At 48.5% G+C, this 21,335-nt stretch overlaps 1 protein-coding gene across 1 annotated transcript in view; it reads left to right on the top strand.

Annotated features, from left to right (window-relative positions):
- The window catches only part of rrm1 (ribonucleotide reductase M1 polypeptide), a 61,900-nt gene extending 40,822 nt beyond the window's left edge, over positions 1 to 21,078 (top strand). Inside the window, exons 13-19 of the mRNA XM_038818197.1 lie at positions 371 to 520; positions 944 to 1,165; positions 10,434 to 10,510; positions 11,657 to 11,792; positions 11,901 to 11,996; positions 17,595 to 17,783; positions 20,355 to 21,078. Of these exons, the coding sequence (XP_038674125.1) occupies positions 371 to 520; positions 944 to 1,165; positions 10,434 to 10,510; positions 11,657 to 11,792; positions 11,901 to 11,996; positions 17,595 to 17,783; positions 20,355 to 20,537 (1,053 nt within the window). The 3' untranslated portion in view covers positions 20,538 to 21,078. The remainder of the gene's footprint in view (positions 1 to 370; positions 521 to 943; positions 1,166 to 10,433; positions 10,511 to 11,656; positions 11,793 to 11,900; positions 11,997 to 17,594; positions 17,784 to 20,354) is intronic.
- The last annotated feature ends 257 nt before the right edge of the window (positions 21,079 to 21,335 follow it).

Genomic DNA, 21,335 nt, shown 5'->3' with positions numbered 1-21,335 from the left:
ATAACTCGCTTGACAGGGAATCAGTTTTTGCTAATTGCCTACACCAAAGTCATTTTCTAATTTCTGGTCGACTATTGGTACAAACCTCGTTTGAATGGGCGCTGATTGTTCCTTTTCCTTGTCTCCGAGGCTCAGGTGTAACACAACAAAGACTGTGTTCAGTGAACGTGGCTAACGTTAATTCAGGAGCACCTCGTGTTGGGCTAGTGCTTTGTGTTTATCTGAAACACGCAAACCCGGTGCCGTTCCTCGCATGGTCACTGGTGAAGCTGTTTGCGGAGGATGCTGGGGATGTGTTCAGTGTTTAATATACATTGTTGTAGGATACACGAGGCTGATGCCATTCACCTGCTTTGCTTTTTGTTGGCAGGTTGCAGTTTGTAACTTGGCTTCCGTGGCGTTGAATATGTATGTCACTGCAGATCGCACCTACGACTTCAAAAAGCTGGCTGACGTCACACGGGTGGTTGTTCGGAACCTGAATAAAATCATTGAAGTGAACTACTATCCAATTCCAGAGGTAAATTAGGAGCTAGCAGTATGGCGAATCCTGCTCTACAATTAGGGGTGTGGGCCAAAGGGTGTGTGTACCGTGGGCAGGTGGCCACATAGGGGACAACGGTTTGATGTCATTGGTGTCTGGAACGCTGCAAGGGTTAGGTTACAAACCAGGGAGTGGGATTAAGGTGGATCGCTGATTTGTGGATGGCACAGATACACTGGACTGATTGACCTCCTCCTGTGCATAAATTTTCTACTGTTTCTGAGGGTGATCTCGGAATAGAATTGGGCGGCTTTGGGTTTGACGAGCGCAGGAACCGGCTCTTCCGGCCAATGTGAGCAGCGGGGCTGTGGCTAGAGTCTGGAATATCGCTGATGAAACAGTAGAAATCCGATGGTTTGAGATGAGTGTTTAACCTTGCATTGCATGGCTTGTTTTAAGGCGGAATATTCTAACAAGAAACATCGCCCGATCGGAATTGGAGTTCAGGGACTGGCAGACACCTTCATCCTGATGCGCTACCCGTTTGAAAGCGAAGAAGCACAAAAACTCAACATCCAGATCTTTGAGACCATTTACTATGCAGCTCTGGATGCGAGCTGTGACCTGGCCAAGGAACTGGGCCCTTATGACAGTTACCAGGGCTGCCCTGTCAGCAAGGGGGTGAGTGATAAGAGTCAGTGAAGGCGCGCGAGGAAAGCGGCGGGGACACAGTGAGAGCGAGGAGTGCGGCGGGGACACAGTGAGAGCGAGGAGTGCGGCGGGGACACAGTGAGAGCGAGGAGTGCGGCGGGGACACAGTGAGAGCGAGGAGTGCGGCGGGGACACAGTGAGAGCGAGGAGTGCGGCGGGGACACAGTGAGAGCGAGGAGTGCGGCGGGGACACAGTGAGAGCGAGGAGAGCGGCGGGGACACAGTGAGAGCGAGGGGAGCGGCGGGGACACAGTGAGAGCGAGGGGAGAGCGGGGGGGGACACAGTGAGAGCGAGGAGTGCGGCGGGGACACAGTGAGAGCGAGGGGAGCGGCGGGGACACAGTGAGAGCGAGGGGAGAGCGGGGGGGGACACAGTGAGAGCGAGGAGTGCGGCGGGGACACAGTGAGAGCGAGGAGTGCGGCGGGGACACAGTGAGAGCGAGGAGTGCGGCGGGGACACAGTGAGAGCGAGGAGTGCGGCGGGGACACAGTGAGAGCGAGGAGTGCGGCGGGGACACAGTGAGAGCGAGGAGTGCGGCGGGGACACAGTGAGAGCGAGGAGTGCGGCGGGGACACAGTGAGAGCGAGGAGTGCGGCGGGGACACAGTGAGAGCGAGGAGTGCGGCGGGGACACAGTGAGAGCGAGGAGTGCGGCGGGGACACAGTGAGAGCGAGGGGAGAGCGGGGGGGGACACAGTGAGAGCGAGGAGTGCGGCGGGGACACAGGATAAAACAGCGCGAGGAGAGCGGCGGTGAGTCAGTGAAGGAGCGCGAGGAGATACATTGAGAGCCGGAGAGCGGCGGGGTGCCAGTGGGAGCAAAGATAATATAAGGCGGGAACCGGAAGTACGACCCGCGGACTTCTGGGAAGGATTTTCCCCTAGCCAATAAATTCTGGCGTAGAGGAAACCCGAGACACTACACGTATAGTGTCTCCCATCCGCCCTCCTCCTCTAACCTAATAATAAGACCCATTGGTGTGAGCAGGTAAGTGCTATATTATATTATTATTTTTTAAATTTATTTTATATTTGTTTATCAGAACTTGGTTGGAACTAAGAGGGAAGGCAGTGCCATGTTCCTCCTGCAGGATGTTTGAGGTAAGGGATGCCGTTAGTGTCCCTGCTGATTTTACCTGCAGGAAGTGCAGCCATCTCCAGCTCCTACAAGACCGAGTTATGGTACTGGAGTTGGATGAACTTCGGATCATTTGGGAGGCAGAGGGGGTCATAGATAGGAGCTTCAGGGAAGTAGTTACACCAAAGACTGGAGATAGATGGGTAACTGTAACAGGGACTGGGAAGAAGCAGTCAGTGCAGGGTTCCCCTGAGTAACAAGTATACCGTTTTGGATACTTGTGGGGGGTCGACTTACCAGGGGAAAGCCATGGGGTACGGGCCTCTGGCACGGAGTCTGTCCCTGTTGCTCAGAAGGGAAGGGGATAGGAGCAGAGCATTAGTAATTGGGGACTCAATAGTCAGGGGCACAGATAGGAGGTTTTGTGGGAGCGAGAGAGACTCACGTTTGGTATGTTGCCTCCCAGGTGCAAGGGTACGTGATGTCTCGGATCGTGTTTTTCGGGTCCTTAAGGGGGAAGGGGAGCAGCCCCAAGTCGTAGTCCACATTGGCACTAACGACATAGGTAGGAAAGGGGACAAGGATGTCAGGCAGGCCTTTAGGGAGCTAGGATGGAAGCTCCGAGCGAGAGCAAACAGAGTTGTTATCTCTGGGTTGTTGCCCGTGCCACGTGATAGTGAGATGAGGAATAGGGAGAGACAGCAATTAAACACGTGGCTACAGGGATGGTGCAGGCGGGAGGGATTCAGATTTCTGGATAACTGGGACTCTTTCTGGGGAAGGTGGGACCTCTATAGACAGGATGGTCTACATCTGAACCTGAGGGGCACCAATATCCTGGGGGGGAGATTTGTTAGTGCTCTTTGGGGGGGGTTTAAACTAATTCAGCAGGGGCATGGGAACCTGGATTGTAGTTTGGGGGTACGGGAGATTGAGAGTATAGAGGTCAGGAGCACAGATTTGACTTCGCAGGAGGGTGCCAGTGTTCAGGTAGGTGGTTTGAAGTGTGTCTACTTCAATGCCAGGAGTATACGAAATAAGGTAGGGGAACTGGCAGCATGGGTTGGTACCTGGGACTTTGATGTTGTGGCCATTTCAGAGACATGGATAGAGCAGGGACAGGAATGGTTGTTGCAGGTTCCGGGGTTCAGGTGTTTTAGTAAGGTCAGAGAAGGGGGCAAAAGAGGGTGAGGTGTGGCGCTGCTAGTCAAGGACAGTATTACGGTGGCGGAAAGGATGCTAGATGGGGACTCTTCCGAGGTAGTATGGGCTGAGGTTAGAAACAGGAAAGGAGGGCAGCACGGTGGCCTAGTGGTTAGCACAACCGCCTCACGGCGCTGAGGTCCCAGGTTCGATCCCGGCTCTGGGTCACTGTCCGTGTGGAGTTTGCACATTCTCCCCATGTCTGCGTGGGTTTCGCCCCCACAACCCAAAAATGTGCAGAGTAGGTGGATTGGCCACGCTAAATTGCCCCTTAATTGGAAAAAATAATTGGGTAATCTAAATTTATGGGGGAAAACAAAGAAACAGGAAAGGAGAGGTCACCCTGCTGGGAGTTTTCTATAGGCCACCTAATAGTTCTAGAGATGTAGAGGAAAGGATGGCGAAGATGATTCTGGAAAAGAGCGAAAGTAACATGGTAGTTGTTATGGGAGACTTTAACTTTCCAAATATTGACTGGAAAAGATATAGTTCGAGTACATTAGATGGGTCATTCTTTGTACAATGTGTGCAGGAGGGTTTCCTGACACAATATGTTGACAGGCCAACAAGAGATGAGGCCACATTGGATTTGGTTTTGGGTAATGAACCAGGCCAGGTGTTAGATCTGGAGGTAGGTGAACACTTTGGAGACAGTGACCACAATTCGGTGACCTTTACATTAGTGATGGAAAGGGATCAGTATACCCCGCAGGGCAAGAGTTATAGCTGGGGGAAGGGCAATTATGATGCCATTAGACATGACTTAGGATGTGTAGGTTGGAGAAGTAGGCTGCAAGGGTTGGGCACACTGGATATGTGGAGCTTGTTCAAGGAACAGCTATTGCGTGTTCTTGATCAGTACGTACTAGTCAGGCAGGGAGGAAGGGGTCGAGCGAGGGAACCGTGGTTTACCAAAGAAGTGGAATCTCTTGTTAAGAGGAAAAAGGAGGCCTATGTGAAGATGAAGCGTGAAGTTTCAGTTGGGGCGCTTGATAGTTACAGGGAAGCGAGGAAGGATCTAAAGAGAGAGCTAAGACGAGCAAGGAGGGGACATGAGAAGTATTTGGCAGGTAGGATCAAGGAAAACCCAAAAGCTTTCTACAGGTATGTCAGGAATAAAAGAATGACTAGGGTAAGAGTAGGGCCAGTCAAGGACAGTGGTGGGAAGTTGTGTGTGGAGGCTGAGGAGATAAGCGAGATACTAAATGAATACTTTTCGTCAGTATTCACTCACGAAAAAGATAATGTTGTGGAGGAGAATGCTGAGACCCAGGCTATTAGAATAGATGGCATTGAGGTGCGTAGGGAAGAAGTGTTGGCAATTCTGGACAAGGTGAAAATAGATAAGTCCCTGGGGCCTGATGGGATTTATCCTAGGATTCTCTGGGAAGCCAGGGAAGAGATTGCAGAGCCTTTGGCTTTGATTTTTATGTCATCATTGGCTACAGGGTTAGTGCCAGAGGACTGGAGGATAGCAAATGTGGTCCCTTTGTTCAAGAAGGGGAGTAGAGATAACCCTGGTAACTATAGGCCGGTGAGCCTCACGTCTGTTGTGGGTAAAGTCTTGGAGAGGATTATAAAAGATACGATTTATAATCATCTAGATAGGAATAATACGATTAGGGATAGTCAGCATGGTTTTGTGAAGGGTAGGTCATGCCTCACAAACCGTATCAAGTTCTTTGAGAAGGTGACTGAACTGGTAGACGAGGGTAGAGCAGTTGATGTGGTGTATATGGATTTCAGTAAAGCGTTTGATAAAGTTCCCCACGGTCGGCTATTGCAGAAAATACGGAGGCTGAGGATTGAGGGTGATTTAGAGATGTGGATCAGAAATTGGCTAGTTGAAAGAAGACAGAGGGTGGTGGTTGATGGGAAATGTTCAGAATGGAGTTCAGTTACGAGTGGCATACCACAAGGATCTGTTCTGGGGCCGTTGCTGTTTGTCATTTTTATAAATGACCTAGAGGAGGGCGCAGAAGGATGGGTGAGTAAATTTGCAGACGACACTAAAGTCGGTGGAGTTGTAGACAGTGCGGAAGGATGTTGCAGGTTACAGAGGGACATAGATAAGCTGCAGAGCTGGACTGAGAGGTGGCAAATGGAGTTTAATGTGGAGAAGTGTGAGGTGATCCACTTTGGAAAGAATAACAGGAATGCGGAATATGTGGCTAATGGTAAAATTCTTGGTAGTGTGGATGAGCAGAGGGATCTCGGTGTCCATGTACATAGATCCCTGAAAGTTGCCACCCAGGTTGATAGGGTTGTGAAGAAGGCCTATGGTGTGTTGGCCTTTATTGGTAGAGGGATTGAGTTCCGGAGCCATGAGGTCATGTTGCAGTTGTACAAAACTCTTGTACGGCCGCGTTTGGAGTATTGCGTACAGTTCTGGTCGCCTCATTATAGGAAGGACGTGGAAGCTTTGGAGCGGGTGCAGAGGAGATTTACCAGGATGTTGCCTGGTATGGAGGGAAAATCTTATGAGGAAAGGCTGATGGACGTGAGGTTGTTTTCGTTAGAAGAGGGTTAAGAGGTGACTTAATAGAGGCATACAAAATGATCAGGTTAGATAGGGTGGACAGTGAGAACCTTCTCCCGCGGATGGAGGTGGCTAGCACGAGGGGACGTAGCCTTAAATTGAGGGGTAATAGATACAGGACAGAGGTCAGAGGTGGGTTTTGTACGCAAAGAGTGGTGAGGCCGTGGAATGCCCTACCTGCAACAGTAGTGAACTCGCCAACATTGAGGGCATTTAAAAGTTTATTGGATAAGCATATGGATGATAATGGCATAGTGTAGGTTAGATGGCCGTTAGTTTTTGACTTCCCATGTCGGTGCAACATCGAGGGCCGAAGGGCCTGTACTGCGCTGTATCGTTCTATGTTCTATGATTTGTTATCATAGTCGTGAGCCTTGGCTTTGTTATGTCCTTGGTTAGTATAAATATCGATTGTGGGACTCGACACTTGGTAAACTTTACCTTTGATTAAACATTATTGTAGCTAAACACAGGCCAAGGCTGAGCCTGGGGCTTCGCTTAGAATCACCCCTCGAGTAGGTCTGTGATCATGTGAGCTTACATCATCGATGTGGGTGATCTAGCTACATTTCATTAACCCTTTACACTGCCAGTGGTTGTTGTGGGGCTATTGCCTTCAGCACAATATGTTCCTGGTATAACCTTGGTGCTCCTCCAGTGTCTGTTACTTATCTGGCTTCTATTTTATAACCATCCAGATTCCTGTCACTTGTGTATTTTATTTACGCTTGAAGGCGAGACTGGAATTTATTGTCCACCGCTAGTTGCTCTGAAACGTGGTGGTGGGCTGCCTTTTTAACAATCGAGGGCCCTTTCGGATGCACTTTTCATAAGACCGAGCGGCCAATTCAGCCCCTCGAGCCTGCTCCGCCATTCAGTACGATTATGGCTGGTCTCATCTTGGCCTCACTATCTCCTTAAATTTACTCAATGTCCCGGCATCCATTGCACTCCTGGGGTAGCGAATTCCACAGATTCATGGCCCTGAGGGCCAATTTAGCGTGGCCAATCCACCTAACCTGCACATCTTTGTTTTGTGGGGGCGAGAGACCCACGCAGACTGGGGAGAATGTGCAAACTCCACGCGGACAGTAACCCGGGCCCTCTGGTGCCGTGAGGCAGCAGTGCTAACCACTGAGCCACCGTGCTGCCCCAGATTCCTGACCCTTTGAGAAAAGTAATTTCTCCTCATCTCTGTTTTAAGTATGATACCCCTTATCCTAAAACTATGGCCACTCGTTCTCGATTGCCCCACGAGAGGCATCATCCTCTCTGTCTACCGTCTGTTGTCATCTTGTATACCATAATTAGATCGCCCATTCTTCTGAACCAAAGTGCTTGCCACGGCCTGTGGATGGGACATGGGTGGGTAGCAGGAGGGATGCAGCGTTCCCAATCGTGGGAAAAGCACCCAGCAGCCAGTATAGGCATTTAAGTTGAGAATGGGTGGCTCTTCCGGCTTTTAAATGAGAACCAAATGAGACTGTGTGCAGTCTTGCATGAGCAAGTCATGCACTCTGCATACACACGTGATGTCAAGCGCCCTCCATGTATGTGATTTTGGCACCAAATCCCACGGAGCTTCTTCCGTTTTGCAGCTGTAAGGCAAGAGGGCTGTGAATCATGGAATTTAGAGTGCAGAAGGAGGCCATTCGGCCCATCGGGCCTGCGCCAGCCCTTCCAAAGAGCACCCTACTGGAGCCCACGTATCTAACGAACCCTGTAACCCCCCACTTAACATTTGTTGGACACTAAGGGCAATTTAGCATGGCCAGTCCACCTAACCCGCACGTCTTTGGACTGTGGGAGGAAATCGGAGCACCCGGAGGAAACCCACGCACACAGGGGAGAACGTGCAGACTCCACACAGACAGTGACCCAGCGGGGAATCGAACCTGGGACCCTGGAGCTGTGAAATAACTGTGCTAACCACTATGCTACCGTGCTGCCCGAAGATGGATTGTTTGTTGCAAGGAAGAGATGGCCGGAGACAGAAAATAGGTAGTGTACCTACTGGCCAGGATCTCCCATCTGAATTTGCTGGAGTGAGCTGCTCAGGAGTCCACGGCAGGACAGCATTGCTCGTGTTGGCCCTGTACAGATCCTCAGGGCCTCTGGTTATCAGCCTGGAAGGAAGGAGTTTGAAAACACTTCTGAACCTACAGAGTACAGGCCTACCCTGCTCAATGTCTTCATCAGACTAACCCGTCGTCTCTGGAATCCATCTAGCAAGCCTCCTCTAAACTGCCTCCGATGCAACTATATCGGACGGCACAGTGTCACAGCGGTTAGCATTGCTCCTTCACAGCGCTGGGGACCTGGGCTCAATTCGAGCCTTGGATGACTGCTTGTCTGTGTGGAGTTTGCGCATCCTCCCCGTGTCTGTGGGTTTCCTCCGGGTGCTCCAGTTTCCTCCCACAGTCCAAAGATGTGCAGGTTAGGTGGATTTGAAATGTTGAATCGCCCCACGTGTCAAAACGTTAGGTGGGTTACGGGGATAGGGTGGGGTGTGGGCCTATATAGCCGCTCTTTCCGAGGTCTGGCTCGATGGGCCGAATGGCCTTCTGCACTGTATGGATTCTATGATTCTATTCTGTATCTCAAGTAAAGGGACCAAAACTGTTCACAATACTCCAGGTGTGGTCTCACCAATGCCTTGTCCTGTTGCAGCAACACGTCTCTACTTTATTTTAAATTTTAAAAAATAAATAAATTTAGAATACCCCATTCATTTTTTTCCAATTAAGGGGCAATTTGTGGCCAATCCACCTACCCTGCACATCGTCTGGGTTGTGGGAGTGAGACCCACGCAGGCATAGAATTTACAGTGCAGAAGGAGGCCATTCGGCCCATCGAGTCTGCAGCGGCTCTTGGAAAGAGCACCCTACCCAAGGTCCACACCCCCACCCTATCCCCATAACCCAGTAACCCCACCCAACACTAAGGGCAATTTTGGACACTGAGGACAATTTATCATGGCCAATCCACCTAACCTGCACATCTTTGGACTGTGGGAGGAAACCGGAGGAAACCTACGCACACATGGGGAGAATGTGCAAACTGCACACAGACAGTGACCCAGAGCCGGGATCAAACCCGGGTCCTCGGTGCCGTGAGGCAGCAGGGCTAACCACCGTGCCACCATGCTGCCCCTCTTCTCTACTTTTATAATCTGTCTCATTATCCATAAATTCCATTTACCTTCCATATCATCTGTTTGTAACTGCATGCTAGTTTGCTGTGATTCATGCACAAGGCACACAGATCCCTCTGCACCAAAACAGCGTGAAGTTTCTCTCTATTTCGATAACCAGCTAGCTTTGTTATTATTCTGACCGAAATGGATAACCTCGCACTAATCCCAGTTAAACCCCAGCTGCAAAATGTTGGTCCACTCTCCTGATCGATCTGTATCTGTTTGTACATTTCTTATTTCCTCTTTGCAACTTTCTATCCCACCTATTTTAGTGTCATCTGCAAATTTGGCAGGCGAACCTTCTAACCCTGTATCCAAGTCATTAAATCGGATTGTAAATAGCTGGAGCCCAAGGACCGAACTGTGTGGTACCCCACTGGTTACATCTTGCCGACCAGAAAAAGACCCATTTATCCCCCACTCTGCCTTCTGTCGATTAGCTAGTCCTGTGTCCAAGCTAATAAGTTACCCCTAAACCGATGTGATCATACCTTGTGTAGTAACCTTCTGTGTGGCCCCTTGTCAAACGCCTTCTGGAAGTCCAGATGAATGAAATGAAAATCGCTTATTGTCACGAGTAGGCTTCAATGAAGTTACTGTGAAAAGCCCCTAGTCGCCACATTCCGGCACCTGTCCGGAGAGGCTGGTACGGGATACAGATATACCACATCTATAGGATCCCCATTATCCACTTGGCTTGTTACATCGCAAAGAAATCACTTCTGCTCCTCGTTCTTTATTTCCTGATTTTAGAATAAGATTTTGAAATTCTCAGGAGGATCCCTCTGTGCCCTCTGGATCATTAGTCCAGGCCTGTGGATTACTAATTCAGTAATATAACCACTGCACTACTGTATCCAGTTGACTAATCTAAGCCAAAATGCATGGGATTATATCGTGGTATGGATAACAATCCAGTGGTTTGTCCTGTGTGAGGTCTGACTGATTTGTATGCTGTGTGGTTGATGTGTTTACCAATACTTGCTCATAAGTTGGAAGTGCTGCAGGGCAGCTTGTTTGGAACCATGTGGGAGTGCAGCACGGGTTAGATACAGAATAAAATGCCCTCTACACTTCTCTACCTGACATTGCAATGCCCCATGTGGGAGTAAACTGAGTGCACAGTGTGCTCCGCAATAACGAGCATGTGCCAGCGTTTTCCCAATTGATGCATTGTTCTGTATTAACCACAAAATAACCCATTCTGACGACTCTGCTTTCAGATCCTTCAGTACGACATGTGGAACGTCACTCCCACTGACCTGTGGGACTGGAAGGAGCTGAAGGTGAAAATTGCAAAGTAGGTTTCCAAAAATAATTTTGGACGGGTGTAGGGAGCTGAGGGATATCGGGGTCAAGGTGGGGCTGGGGATATTTTGTTGCTCTTTCTCATTTTTTAATATTAGTGTATATCTAATGTCTTCGGCGATCTATTCGATATTCTCTTTCGCTCTTTCTCTTTCTCTCTCTTTCTCTCTCTCTCTTTCTCTGTTTTCTCTCTTCTCCCCCCCCCCCCCCCCCCCCCAGCTATGTCTGGCCCAAATTTGGAGGTTATTGCTGATGTTTTGGTATTTATCCTTCCAAACAATTTTTCTTTCTAAAATTTAGAGTACTCAATTCATTTTTTTCCAATTAAGGGGCAATTTAGTGTGGCTAATCCACCTACCCTGCACATCTTTGGGTTGTGGGGACAAAACCCATGCAAACACGGGGTGAATGTGTAAACTCCACACAGACAGTGACCCAGAGCCGGGATCGAAACTGGGACCTTGGCGCCGTGAGGCAGCAGTGCTAACCCACTGCGCCACCGTGCTGCCCTTTCCCAAACCCTTTTTGAATCATTTAATTAGAAACTTGTTTCACCTCTGCGTTCCCCAAGCCCCTTCCTCTGTCTGTGTATCTGCCTCTATCCCTCTGTGAGTATTTCTGCTGAGTGTATATCCATTCACTTCTCATAGCTCTGCGATACTTTAAAAAAAAAGATGTATCCATTAGTTATGTGTTTACAAATTCCCTAGAAATTTCCGCAATTATGACCTGCCCAATACAAAGCCACCACAACTTTCTATTTGCCCATGATTAATGCTCCCCTAATGTGACCTCTAGCGATTAATACAAACCAATGGGTCTGTAGCTATCTGGTTTAGACAGGGAGAGAGAGTTGGACTCAGATTCAGGCCATCTGAGCCCATTGAACTGAAAATTCTTTGCACCAGAGTTGAGAGGGACGTCTAGGGTTATGGAGAAAGAGTAGTGAAAAGGGGTTAGTGGCACAGACATGATGGGCTGAATGGCATCAGTTGTAATACCTGATTCTGTTACCGATATTGAGACAAATCTCAAATTATTTGGGTTATGCCCTTTCTGTGTATTAAATTTTACTTGTTCGTGCGAGTTATTGATATGAGGTTCCCTGCTCTTTATACACACTCTTCTCTCCACTTAGACATGGTATTAGGAACAGCCTCCTCATGGCGCCAATGCCGACTGCCTCTACAGCTCAGATCCTGGGTAACAACGAATCAATTGAACCGTACACCAGCAACATCTACACACGTCGTGTGCTCTCTGGGGAGTTCCAGGTCAGTCACCCTCCTCTAGATAGGCCGAAAGTACTAAATACTGTGGGAAATGTAATGTGGAAAGAGGTAAGGACAATGGGCTTGTAATGCTGTTTGCCATTCTCGCAGATCGTTAACCCCCATCTACTGAAAGACTTGACTGAGCAAGGACTGTGGAGTGAGGAAATGAAGAACCAGATCATTTCTCAGAATGGATCAATCCAGGTAGGATACGGGTAGGATACTTGCTGCTCTACTTGTTCACTTCAGACAGAGGGCTGTCCCTGTATAGAGCTCTCCTCCATCCTCACCCATTCCATATCTGGTTCCTTCACCCACCCACCCTCACTCTCTCTCTCTCTCCGCTGTGGCTGCCCAATGTGGTAGTACTGTAGAGGTTTGGGAGGGCCAGGCCCCCATGTTTCTTCTCTGTAGGACTATTTTTTGGGGGATCCTTTGGGTCTCCACGTACTGCCACTACCACACACCTATTTGCACCTGTTTGAACTCTCACCCCTCAGGGCAATGTGTGCATATTTTCTTTCTGTTTCCAAAGAACAGATTCCTGTGTATTAAAATATGTAACTTGGATTGGATTGGATTTTGTTTATTGTCACGTGTACCGAGGTACAGTGAAAAGTATTTTCCTGCGAGCAGCTCAACAGATCATTCAGTACATGAAAATAAAATAAAAGAAAATGCATAATTAGGGCAACACAAGGTACACAATGTAACTACATAGACACCGGCATCGGATGAAGCATACAGGGGTGTAGTGTTAATCAGTTCAGTCAATAAGAGGGTCGTTTAGGAGTCTGGTAACAGTGGGGAAGAAGCTGTTTTTGAGTCTTTGTGCGTGATCTCAGACTTCTGTACTTCCTGCCCGATGGAAGAAGTTGGAAGAGTGAGTAAGCCGGGTGGGAGGGGTCTTTGATTATGCTGCCTGCTTTCCCCCGGCAGCGGGAGGTGTAAATGGAGTCAATGGATGGGAGGCAGCTTCGTGTGATGGACTGGGCTGTGTTCACGACTCTTTGAAGTTACTTGTGGTCCTGGGCCGAGCATTTGCCAAACCAGGCTGTGAAGCAGCCCGATAGGATGCTTTCTATAGTGCATCTGTAAAAGTTGGTAAGGGTTAATGTGGACATGCCGAATTTCCTTAGTTTCCTGAGGGAGTATAGGTGCTGTTGTGCTTTCTCAGTCGTAGTGTTGACGTGGGTGGACCAGGGCAGATTTTTGGAGATGTGCACCCCTAGGAATTTGAAACTGCTAACCATCTCCACCCCATTGATGCTGACAGGGGTGTGTACAGTACTTTGCTTCCTGAAGTCAATGACCAGCTCTTTAGTTTTGCTGGCATCGAGGGAGAGATTGTTGTCGCTGCACCACTCCACTAGGTTCTCTATCTCCCTCCTGTATTCTGACTTGTCGTTATTCGAGATCTGGCCCACTATTGTCATATCGTCAACATATTTGTAGATGGAGTTGGAGCCAAATTTTGCCACGCAGTCGTGTGTGTACAGGGAGTAGAGTAGGGGTCTAAGTACACAGCCTTGTGGGGCCCCGGTATTGAGGACTATTGTGGAGAAGGAAGTTGTTTATTCTTGCTGATCAGAAAGTCGAGGATCCAATTGCATGCGGTAGTTAGTGGTGTTGTCACTGGACTGGTGACTGAGAAAAGCAGGATAACTGACAACCTGGGTATGAATCCCGCCACAGCAGATGGTGGAAATTGAATCCAATAAATATCCACAACATGTGCAATTTAAGCTCATCATGGACAAAGAAATGTAGAAGTTACAAAAAGGTTTTGGATTGGGGCAAGAGTGGACTTTAGTAAAATAACGTAGTAAAAATGTGCAAAGTAGGCATGACCCTCCAAAAAATGAGTGATACTGCCGCTGTGATTGAAGTCATACCTGGCACAAAGGAAGGTGGTTGTTGGAGGTCAGTCATCTCAGTCCTGGGACATCACTGCAGGAGTTCCTCAGGGTAGTGTCCTCGGCCCAACCATCTTCAGCTGCTTCGTCAAGGACCTTCCTTTCATCATAAGGTCAGAGTGGGGATGTTCACGGATGACTGCACAATGTTCCGTGCCATTCGCAACTGCTCAGATAATGGAGCAGTCCATGTCCAAATGCAGCAAGACCTGGACAATATCCAGGCTTCGGCTGACAAGTGGCAAATTACATTTGTGCCACACAAGTGCCAGGCAATGACCTCTCCAATAAAAGAGAATTAACAATGGCCCACCTTTTTTTATTGCCATTACTGAGTCCCCCACAATTCTGGGTGTTACCATTGATCAAAACCTGAACTGGACGAGCCACTTTAATACTGTGGCTACCAGTGTAGGTCAAAGGCTAGGACTCCTGTAGCGAGTAACTCACCACCTGACACTCTCTTCTCCCCACCCCCCAAAAGACTGTCCACCATCTACAAGGCACAAGTCAGGAGTGTGATGGAATACTCTCCACTTGCCTGGATGAGCGAAGCTCAAACAACACTCCAGAAGCTCAACACCACGCAGGACAATTGGTATATTGTCACCCCTGCCGCAAACGTTCACCCCCTCCACCACTGACACACAGTGGCAGCCGTGTGCACCATCTACAAGATGCACTGCAGTAACTCGCCAAGGTTCCTTAGACAGCACCTACCAAACCCACGGCCACTACCATCTAGAAAGACGAGCAGCAGATACCTGGGAACCCCACCACCTGGAGGTTCCCCTCCAACTCGCTCACCACCCAGACTTGGAAATATATCGGCCATTCCTTCACTGTCACTGGGTAAAAACCCTGGAACTCCCTCCCTAACAGCACAGTGGGTGTAACTACACCATGACTGCAGTGGTTCAAGAAGGCAGCTCACCACCTTCTTAAAGGCAACTAGGGATGGGCAATAAATGCTGGCCTAGCCAGTGACACCCACATCCCATAAAAATTAATTTAAAAGGAGAAACTCCACAATAGCCCAACTGATGATCCTAAATTTTACATCTGCGCACGCTCGGGTTTGTTCAGAACGTTTAGGGCTGGTTAGGTTCGGTCAGTACCGTGCCTGTTGGCAACAAGCAAAGAGACATAGAACATAGAACAGTACAGCACAGAACAGGCCCTTCGGCCCTCGATGTTGTGCCGAGCCATGATCACCCTACTCAAACCCACGTCTCCACCCTATACCCCCAACAACCCCCCCCTTAACCTTACTTTTTAGGACACTACGGGCAATTTAGCATGGCCAATCCACCTAACCCGCACATGCTCTTGATCACCAGCCTTTGGGATGTACTGGCAGCACACAGCACTGGAATTCATAGAGCACATAGTATTACGATCCCCAACAGTGGCTAGGATACTGGACCAAAACCGTAATATTTTGTTTAAAAACTGTCCGGAAAGAATACTTTGCTTCAACTACTTTGTGATTGCACAAAGAAATGGGGATTTGGTTATGATTAACACAATATTAAATTCTTAAACTTCACACCCAAAATAGCTTACAATGATCCCTTAAACAATACTACTAAATACAGTAAACACAATACCCTTAATTACTATCTTTTCCCAATTAAACAACAAGAAAGGAAAAAAAACATGCAGCTCTTAATCCATCCTGCATCCCAATGGCACAGAGTACTACTTGTTCTCCAGAATAGATTTGGTTCCCGTTGGAACCCCTGCAGATGCTGGCTGGATGTCTTCAAAAAGCTGCTTCAACTGTTTCAGCTTTTCCCGTGTCCTCAGACGTCGCCTTTAAACCAATCTTTTCGAGCTATCCCACTGTGAGAATTAAAGACTTGACTTGTGGACTCTGTGTTAGCCAGATCAGAACTCAACTCAAAAATGCTTTCCCAAAATGTCTGAATGTCGTAGCTCCACCCAGCAATGACATCCTCTCCCCAAGCTGAACACATTAACTCCCCATGTCAATCAACAGTGCCCAGAATTTCCACTCTGGTCAATTTCACCTCTAGCTCCTAAAAGCTTTCTGCTCTTGCAAAACCAGATACAAAAACTTGACTAGTGCAGTCAAACACTAATCCAGGCTTTGAACCTCCCCCCCCCCCCCCCCCCCCCCCAAATTTTTTGTTTTAATTTTAAGTTTAAACATTTTTTTACAGTACCACATTCTTTGTTTCCAATTAAGGGTCAATTTAGCGTGGCCAATCCACCGACCCTGCACATCTTTGGGTTGTGGGGGTGAAACCCACACAGACACTGGGAGAATGTGCAAACTCCACACGGACAATGCCCTGGGGTCGGGATTGAAGCCGACACCGTGAGGCAGCAGTGCTAACAACTACGCCGCCGTGCCACCCCTCTCTATTTATGAATACATGCTGTCATTAATACTTAACTGAACTATGCATGGTGCTGAGTTCATAAGCTCAATAAATACTGATTCATGCAATGGTGGGCGGGTCTAGATCGCCACGCTGCAGTGCAAATATCTATAACTTCCTTGAGCAGTACATTGGTCAATAGGCCAGCAATGACCACATTGCTATTGATATGGAAGTCCTGTGTGGTCTTAACAAATGTGAAGGAATCTTTCATTGTGTGTGAAACTGGTTGTAGCAACTCTCCCAACCATTTGACCAATTCACGTTGCGCAGTACCGGTCACAGCTAAGATGGTGAGACTACACTTGGTATGTCTTAAGCAACCCATACACTGCTGGCTCACGGCGCTGAGGACCCGAGTTCGATTCCAGCCCCGTGTCTGCGTGGGTCTCACCCCCACAACCCAATAGGATGTACAGGGCAGGCGAATTGTCCACGCTAAATTGCCCCTTAATTTTGCGGGGGGGGGGGGGGGTGAATTGGATACTCTAAATTTATAAAACAAAAAGCAACACATACGCAAGTGGATACAGTAAGCCGCGAGGATGAATCCTATCATGTATGTCACCCAACAGCTTGTTGCTCTTACGCATTGTTTTTAAAGCTTGCTTTTGAGCAAGGCTGTGTGGCCATGCTGTGTTGCTGCCAATGGATACGAATCTGGGCCCGGCATTTAAGATTGGTGTACAGTCATGCTTGTTAGGGATGACTATTTCACTGCTTTTGGGTTTACACATACGTCAGGGTCGGTCTTATGGCCTTTGCAAAGCTGCCAGACTTTGATGTTGCATGTGAAAATCGACCAAGTTTGTTTGAAATCTCGCAATATGGGTGCACTGGATCAGTTAGGCCTGCTTTCAAACGTTCCGTGTCCATTTACCAACCAATCAGCACTCTGTCTTATGATGGTCAAGGTATTTGCATATGGTATTCTTAGGAGTTTTCCTGATGAGTGCAAGACAAAAAGCTTCAACAACATGCCTTTTTTCAGCAGTACTCAAAAACTGACGTATCGGTTTTGACATTTACTGTTTGTTCCCAGATTGAGTTCTAGATTTCCACTACCTTTTCTGTGAAGTGATTTCTGACATGACCCCACGTGACCTGACTCCAATTTTTAGAATTCTTCAGGCCAATTCCCACGTTTTCCCCCCCAAGCCCCTGCCATATACAACACACACTGTGTTCCAGGTGTGAATGCATTCAGCAATGGCTTTATCAGAGAGAGAGAGTAACGCCAGACAGCATACACGGTGGGAAAATAGTGTTACTGCCATCTTGACATCACACTTGCTGTACACACTGGAGACTGTACTTGGAAAGATTGTAGAGTAGGGAGAGGGGGCCGAGGGATAGGAGTTACGGCGGGGGCCACAATTTATTGCGGGCTGAATGGTGCTTTGCTGTGAGTTGTCAGCCTGCAATGTTTAGTGCGATGTCTTCACTACTGGAGCTACAAATGTTGTTTCTTTTGGCAGAGCATTGAGGGAATCCCTGATGACATCAAGTCACTGTACAAGACGGTCTGGGAGATATCCCAGAAGACTGTGATTAAGATGGCGGCTGACCGTGGCGCTTACATCGATCAGAGCCAGTCGCTGAATATACATATTGCTGAGCCCAATTACGGCAAGCTGACCAGCATGCATTTCTATGGCTGGAAGCAGGTAAATATCCGATACATTGCCCGTGCTGAATGACTGATTCCAAGTGAAGGGATTGATGGTATATGGAGATGATCCAGATAGTTAGAGATTAATCTCAGAAAGCTTTTTGACTCTGGTTGCAAATTGTTATCTGCAGGAGATGACGTTACAGTGAATGAGTTCTCCGCAGAACTGGTGGTTGAAAGATAACTCCCAACACGTGGGCAGCACGGTAGCATAGTGGTTAGCACAAATGCTTCACAGCTCCAGGGTCCCAGGTTCGAATCCCGGCTTGGGTCACGGTCTGTGTGGAGTCTGCACGTTCTCCCCGTGTTTGCGTGGGTTTCCTCCGGGTGCTCCGGTTTCCTCCCACAGTCCAAAGATGTGCAGGTTAGGTGAATTGGCCAGGCTAAATTGCCCTCGGGGTCCAAAATTCCCTTAGTGTTAGGTGGGGTTACTGGGTTATGGGGATAGGGTGGAGGTATGGGCTTGGGTAGGGTGCTCTTCCCAAGAGCCGGTGCAGACTCGATGGGCCGAATGGCCTCCTTCTGCACTGTAAATTCTATGAAACATCTCCCAAGGGGAATGGATATGTGCAAAACTGATCACATCTGGGGTGAATGTCCCATTCCTACTACCCTCCAATCTGACCCCTTCCCCCACTAGTTACTCAGTGTTTTAGCTCACTCTGACTCCGAGGCTGTTGGTGTTTGTGGCACCTTCCCCTGTCAGATTGGCTGTCTTTAGGAAAGGGGGGGGGGGGGCTGAATTTGAGGGTGTGTGGCAGGATGATGAATGAGGATACAAAGATTCATCGGGTCCTGGAGTAATATGCTGCATACCAGTCTCTGATATCCAATTCTGCCAACTTGCACGTTGCTAATTTAAAGGCTCCACCATTGTTATTTTTCGAAAGGATTTTTCTGAAAGATTTTCCATTTATAACAAACTAACAATCCAAAAGACGGGTGTTACATAAACAATGTAGCAAAACCGCAACCAAATGGAAAAAGTCCCTTCCCACCAATAAACAAAACATCCCCCTAACACACACACACACACCAGCTGGTGGTGACTAACTCTTTAAAGAACGACTTACTCGACCTTCTCCAGATGGAAAAATTCCATGAGGCCACCCAAGCAGACAGAGGCACTGGGCGGAGTGGGAGATCTCCACCCCAGCAGAACTTGCCTCCGGGCAATTAACGAGGAAAAGGCGAGGACATCCTTTACCCCCACCCCCTCTGCAGCCCCAGCGCGTCCCAACACCACAGAAATGGCCACCAGAATGCAAGGCTCCAGATCGCCGTTGGGAATCGCTGACGTGGTGTTAAGGAAGGAGCCCCAAAAGCTCACCAGTCTGGGATCAACCACATGGGTGTGATTTGCCAACCCCCAAGAATACCGCTCACAACTATCCTCAATTCCCAAATATAACCCACTCATCCAGTCTTAGTTAGGTCAGCCCTATGCACCACCTTCAGCTGGATCAGGCTGAGCCATGCCAGGACGATGTGGAGTTTACCCTGTGAAGAGCTTCACTCCACACTTCCCTCATCCAAAATAGGTCCCAATTCCTCCTCAGTTTCCCATCATCCCCTCCACTGGGTCTGACTCCACCGACCAGATCTGCCCATAGATTCCTTAAATACTCCCCCTACCAGGTTCGGTTGGGGCTTCTGCCGGAGAGTCTGATGGGCCCTGTGGCGAGGACCCGAGTCCATCCTCCCCGGCATCTTCCCAAACATCTGCAAAAAATACGCAGTGGGTGTCTGGCTTCCCATACCCTCTCGCAATCCCACAACTCGGGTTCTGCCTCCTCCAGCAGTTCTCAAGATCATCCACTTTAGCCCTCCACATCTTTATTCACATTGGCTACCAGGGCAATCTCCGCCTCCAGTGAGGCAATTAGCTCACTGTGCCTCGACACAGCCTCCTCCATGCCCCAAACACCTGGCCATGCTCCTTCACCGTCTCTGAAGTCTTTTTCAATCGAATGGGACCTGGGGGCCACCTTTAACGACTTTGGGGCCCTCAGACATTCACTGCTTCTCAAATTGCTGATCTAAATTCCGTCAACAACACTTTGGCAAGCTTGTCCGTCGTATTGGAGCGGACGCAGCCACAGGAACAGTCCCTGCCATTTCCTCCCCAAGAGGGGCTACGCGAAGCCTCCGAATCTGTCGACAAATTTCAGTCCGCAGGCTATTATTCCCAGCCTTTTGTACCTTTTGAATAGATGGGCTTTTCTGCAGGGATTATCCCAGACACCGGGCAATATATGCCCATAAGGAGCGGCATTGTGCGCAGCCTGTCCCTACATGCTGCTTCCGGGAGTCCCAGGTTCCACCATTGGGAGCAATTGCTTTCTCTGCCTCAAGCAGACGTTCTAGACTCTCTACTGTGCGCTCGGTCTTTAATATCAAAACAAATTTTGATTAAATTTTTGGTCTCCTGCCCTAACAAATCCTTATGTACCGTGGTATCAAATTTAAGTATTGAAGTGCTTCAAACTATTTTACTTTGATTGAGATTGTGACTGCTGAAAATGTGAATGTGCAGCATTGACGGCCCCTCTGCTTTGTTGACCAGGGGCTGAAGACTGGCATGTATTACCTGAGGACCAGGCCTGCAGCTAATCCTATCCAGTTCACTCTGAACAAGGAGAAACTCCAGGACAATGCAGCAGCGACTGCCGACGAGAAGGAGAAGAACAAGGCAGCCATGGTGTGCTCACTGGAGAACAGGGCAGATTGCCTGATGTGCGGCTCTTAAACCCAAGGACGTTCCCCATGCCTTGCCAGTGCTCTTTAGCCCTTTTTAATACCAGAATTAGGAGTCACTGGCAGCCCAGCAACAGGGACATTCCGGGAGCCCTTTCTGTTCATCAGACCTCCACCATTGTTGGATCCAATGTCCCTGTGAATCTGTGTCACAACTTGGGTTTAAATGCAGGACTAATGGGGTCATCACTAGGAGACCGTTTTATCTTCATGCTTGATGTGAGCTTTGGGGAGGTGCAGAACCAGTCATTGTTCTTGAGCAGCTTTCCAATTGCTGGGACTGGGTTTGTAAATGGTGGATTGGGTGGGTTTGAGCAGGAGGCTGCTGATGGTATGATTTTAATGACTGTGGATAATGAGCAGTATTAATGTCCTGGATGCTAGTCACACTCATTGCTGTAGCATTAGACGGGTGGCTTGTCTATGGTGCTGTCACCTGTACAACTGTAAGCTCATGATTCTTAGTGTATATTCTTTTGTACAGTTTCTATGAATGGTGAACCGTCATTAAACTTTCCTACACAGCAACTAGCGATATCTTTGCCCAGTTGTTGTCATTTTGGAAGTCAAGCGCTGGAATAGGTAGGATTCGCGTGTGTAATCTGGGCTAATGCTGTCGGTGTGCTGCATTCAGAGGGATTTGCTCCTCACTCTGGGAGTGAAGTTGAATCACTTCACTCCTGCAGACAGAATGAATCTAAAGGCCATAGTGTGGAATAGAACTAATACCAGAAGACCCACAACAACATTTTACAAGGCAAATTGTGCCTGGCAAATGAATGTTTGGACA

Source organism: Scyliorhinus canicula, chromosome 14, assembly GCF_902713615.1.
Source record: "Scyliorhinus canicula chromosome 14, sScyCan1.1, whole genome shotgun sequence".
NCBI lineage: Eukaryota > Metazoa > Chordata > Chondrichthyes > Carcharhiniformes > Scyliorhinidae > Scyliorhinus > Scyliorhinus canicula.
The sequence above is the reverse complement of the archived record's forward strand: the minus strand, read 5'-3'. Positions and strand labels throughout refer to the sequence as shown.